This window comes from Hipposideros armiger, unplaced genomic scaffold, assembly GCF_001890085.2.
Source record: "Hipposideros armiger isolate ML-2016 unplaced genomic scaffold, ASM189008v1 scaffold_63, whole genome shotgun sequence".
Classification (NCBI taxonomy): Eukaryota; Metazoa; Chordata; class Mammalia; order Chiroptera; family Hipposideridae; genus Hipposideros; species Hipposideros armiger.
Window position 1 is genome coordinate 3,496,637 of NW_017731413.1, and position 5,105 is coordinate 3,501,741.

The following is a 5,105-nucleotide window of genomic DNA, read 5'->3' on the forward strand; positions in this document are numbered from 1 at the left end:
GTTTATTTTCCCCCATATCATGGCTCACCTTCTAATATACTATATGATTTACTTATTCATAATATTTACTTATACATTTATTACTAGTCTTGACCACTAAAATATAAACTCCCTGAGGGCTTGGAGTGTGGATTGTTGATTGATGTGTTTATTTGACAGCACCAGAACAGTGCCTTGCGTACAACAGGCTCTTATTAAATACTTGCTGAATTAGGGATGACAGGTTAGTTCAGGTGGTTAGAGTGTGGTGCTGATAACACCAAGGTTGCTGGTTTGATCCCCAGCCCCCCACACACAAAAAAACTTGCTAAATTAATTTTCTTGTTTAAAGGCTGATGCTGGGGCTGTCTATTCTAGAAAAAAGGGAAGTTATTTGCCTTATGTGAACTAATAAAGAAAAATCTCATTGTTTGGGAGAATTTGAGACAACGTTGGCAGTGGGGAGGTCTGTTGCTGTTGTTGCTCATTCTCCTTTCCTAATCTCTTCTAAAGAGTGGAAATCAACACACACAGGGGAGCCAGGCATGGAGCAGCAATGAGCCTGAGCTGGTAACAAACTGCTGTACTAAGAAAATGGTTGGCATTCCGGATCTAGAAAAGAAAGTTTAGTTTAGACTGGTTGAGGGGATGGGAAGAGGGGAAGTTTTCCCTTCTCTCCTCTCCCCACAGCAGTGATTTAATGAGTCTTAGCAATTACACACAAACACTTGAGGATCAAAAGAAGATTAATTAGTAATGCTATTTAACACCCCCTCCCTCTATACAGAAAATGTAAAGTGTAATCTGAAGAGTCTTAAGCAGACCAACAGTTCTGTTTTAATTAATTAGCTAATAGAAATCAGTTTTCCATTATACTGTCAGTCTCTTTTTGTTCAAAAAGAAATGATCAGGCAATTATTCCTATTATACCCCAAACCACTCCTTAAAGAAGTGTTTTTAGGATGCCTTGGCATTTATGACTGGAAAGAAAGAAATACTCTTAAACATCCCAAGATCTTGGAACACTAAAACAAAATATGAATATGTATTTATGTCTTCCTAATTACCAGCTCTTTCATTTCAGGCAACTTAGTTATAAACTAAAACAAACTTCAAGGCAAAAACAATGAATCAGCTGAAGCATAATTATTTATGAAGACTGTGGAATAAAATGAACAATAGAAGCATAATAAGATTACATTCAATCATTTTAATAATAAAAATGTAATGTAGTTACATTTAATAATTTTTGTTCTCCCTAATTTTGATAGGAACATATCAAAATTCGGGAGAACAAAAATAAAGCAATTTTGAGGAAATGTCTCTTGACACTATTTCATGAAAATAAAAACCTTAATGAAATAGAATGCTGTTTTCTAGCATTTAAAAAAATACAACAATGTATGTTTGTCTATACGGTCGTGTGAGCCCCTTACCCGTCCACACCCCCTTTAAGAATGGTTCCACTACCACTCTTGTGCTCTCACACTGTACAGTGGACAGATGGCTGATAGACCTAAGATTTTTAAAATGGCTATTTCAAGTTATTTAAATGCTACTAGGTCATCAAAGCTTAAATCCCAATCATTCAATTCTTGACAAGGACAAACATATTGAGATGGGAAGTCTAGCCCTCTCTTTGTAAAAAATATTCCAATAGGCCCTTATTCAATATTTGCTGAATTCATATAAAAGGAGAAATGGGGAGATTAGAGGAGCCGCTTATGAAAATGTCACATGAAAACCTTCCATTAGCTATCTCTACGGTGGTAATCACATTGCAATACCTAACGGTATCAAATCAACACGTTGTACACCTTAAACCTATGCAATGTTATATGTCAATTACATCTCAATAAAAAACTTTTTTAGATAAAAGAAAACCTTCCAAACCATTGGTTAAGAGGCAGTCTCAGGCTGGGGAAAAGGATACGAGGAAAAGCAAAATTGAACAAGTGAGCTATCGCAAAATATACGAAGTCCTTTTCTTACAGTCAAAGTCAGCCGTTATTGGGTAGGTAATCCAGGTAAGTATCAAAGTTAGAGACTTGCCATGGCTAGATGAACAAACTGAATACACATGTGTAACTGAAAAATTTAGGAACAATAACTATTTGCCCAATCTGAAAAACAGACCAGTTTGAGGCCAATCTTACCTTTAACCTCAGCATTTTGAGATAATCCCCAATTAGAAATAGAAGAGCATGTTACACAGAGGATTTTCCAAAACAAAGATTATAACCACCAAATAGATTGAAATGACTCAGAAATTACCCACACTAAATATCCAATGTTTATAAACTGTTATCCTTACCTGTATATTTTCTTTATGAGTAAGAGGTTTTCCTGAGTCAAATGACTGAAATATCTGTCAAAATACAAAACATTAACATTACAAACAAGAGTATTGAGTGTTCTTTTAAATAAAACTGTCAATGTGTTCTAAACATATTTTAAATGTTACTTTATTATAAAAGTACTACATGTCCTAGTCACTAAAGACAAGTATAGTAGAAAGAAGAAAGTAAAAATCACATCAATCAACTTTTCTAGGTCATCAATGTTAATATTTTGGTGTCTTTACTACCAATTTCTTTTTTTTTTTTTTAAGCGAGCCATCCTGCTACCTGTTGGCAGCTCAGCGGCTGCTCAGCTTGGTCCGGGAATCGAACCGCTGTTGCTCAGAGCTCAAACTCTTGAGCGAGCTCTTAACCAACTGAGCCACTCGGCCGGTCCCTACCAATTTCTTTTTGAAGTATTTTAAAATTGTATATATTGATTTGTATTCCCTTTCACTAAACATTACATCATAATCATTTTCCCACACCATTGAATTATTTGTAAACCTCAGTCTAATAGCTATGTAGTGTTCTACCCTGTGAATGGAGTATAATAACCTGTTTTGTATTGTTAGACATCTAAGAGGACTGCTTCTCACCCTCATACCACCATATAATAACACAGGTGACTATTTTGTCTGTATTTCCGATTATCACCTTTGGATGGATTCCAGGAAGCAGAATTACAGGGTTATAAGAATATACTGAGAAAACTGAAAGGGCCTGGCTTAATTTACACTTCCACCCACATTGTATGAAAATGCCAGGGTTACTGCACTTTTAACAGCATTGAGTGTTAGCACTTAAAAAAAAATTGGCCAGCTTAAGGTAAAATTGCTTACTCTTCAGAATGACTCTTTTTGTGGTTCTTTCCTTTTTAGTGAATTACCTGTTAATGTGTTTGGCTCTAAATATAATGCTGAATTAGGAAATATTCAATTTCTTTGCCACAGGAGATTGTTATATCATTTTGGAGGGTACATCCCTCTTGGTACAAAAGGCCTTTTCTAAAAGGTGCCCCCTTCGTAGATGTCAATACTGAGGCCCGGCCCATCTCCCCTAGGTTACCCAGAAGTCATCAGCAGCTTCTGTGGACAGGCCGCTCACACATGAATGGTATCTTGCTTCACTTGGGCCTCTTTGCCTGGGTCATTCTGTGGCCACAGAGCATTTAGGAAAGGCCGGAAGTGCAGGGAGCATCCTGTGCCAAGAGGGACAAAAGATTGCTCTAGCCAGCCTCTCTGAGGGTCCTGGTTACCTGCAGGAGTGGCCTCATTAATGTTCCCAGGAATGGTTTTCCTCCTTTCTCTATTTGGCTTTCCCACTCCACCATCTATTCTGGAATCACCTCTCAAATATGGTACTTGTTCCAAAATTTTGTCTCAGGATCCGCTTTTGAGGGACCCCTGAACCAAGTGAGTGTGTGTGTGTGTGTGTGTGTGTGTGTGTGTGTGTGTGTGTGTGTGTATGAGGGCACCCTGAAACAGAAGGCATCCTGTCCAGGGTGGGTTCCTACCTGGCACGCTGAGATTCCAGGAGAGGCTCCAGCCACCCATGACCCTGAACTGGAATAAGTGGGTTGGAAAATCATCTTACTTGTTTTTATTAATCTTTCTTAAATGTATGTATAGCTCACATTTATTTTAATGTTTAATATGAGAAGTAGTTTGGGTCTCTATTTAAAAGTCTGGTGATGTTTGTTTTTGTGACCAGAAATATGCCATAGGAACTTAAGTCTTGTTTATATCAATTAGCTTATGGTAAAATCGGCTTCATGATACATCGTTTCACTTAAAATTGCAATTTCCAAGAACCTATTGAGGACTTTAAGTAAGGACTTACTGTACTTCTTTCACAACTGAAATCTAATTCATTAATCCTTTCTTTAAATAACCAGTCTGTAGCCTACCCAATACCACTGGCACCTATTTTAATTATAAACCCTGAACACATTTCCTCTTTTAATTACACTTTTTAAATTCCCAACTGAAGCTGCAGATTAACTTTGAGAACACAGAATTTGAAGTCACAATCCACTGGGAGACAATTCACCCCCACTTGTGTCTTATGATAACTAGCTGATAAAAATGAAATTTGGAATTGACCTGGCAAAATTGGCTTCAGAACCCTTTATTTTGGTGAAGGCAGTGACCATTGAAAACTCTTTCTTGTTTCTCATTCTACCCAATTGGCTTCTCTCTCCTCGACTTCCTGGATTCTAAATGTGGATGACCCTAAGGTCATCCTCTGACTATACTTTTCTCTATCTGCCTCAGTCCCTAGATGATTTCATCCAGTCCCATAATTGTAAATCTCTACACTAATGCTCCCAAATTTACCCGAAGCCCCGGCCCCTCCCCCGAATTCCAGATCATATACTCTCTGCACCTACCTGCACTACATCTCCACCTGTATGTCTACTAGGAATCTCGCACTTAACTTGTTCCACCCCTGCCGGAGCGGTATTCCCCATCTCAGTTCATGAAAACGTCTTCCTACCGGTTGAACACTACAGTCTTACTAGACTCTTTTCTCTTCTATCCCACATCCAAACTATCGCCCACAAATGCTGTCAGCTCTTTCTTCACAATATACCCAGAATTTAACCCCTTTTCACTCTTTCTACCACTGTTACCCAACCATTGTCCCACCTCACTCAGATGACTTGCAAAGGCCTTCTAACTGGTCTCCCCATTTATCCCCATGTGTACCCACAGTCTAGTCCCCACACAGCAAGCAAAGCGGTCCTCTGAAATTTAATTCCTATCCTGTCCTTCCTCTGCTCAC

General features: G+C 38.3%; 1 protein-coding gene across 1 annotated transcript in view; it reads right to left on the reverse strand.

Annotated features, from left to right (window-relative positions):
* The window catches only part of CFAP54 (cilia and flagella associated protein 54), a 294,961-nt gene that overhangs the window by 85,507 nt on the left and 204,349 nt on the right, over nt 1-5,105 (reverse strand). The window contains 1 exon segment of the mRNA XM_019641676.1: nt 2,294-2,347. Coding sequence (XP_019497221.1) covers nt 2,294-2,347 — 54 coding nt within the window.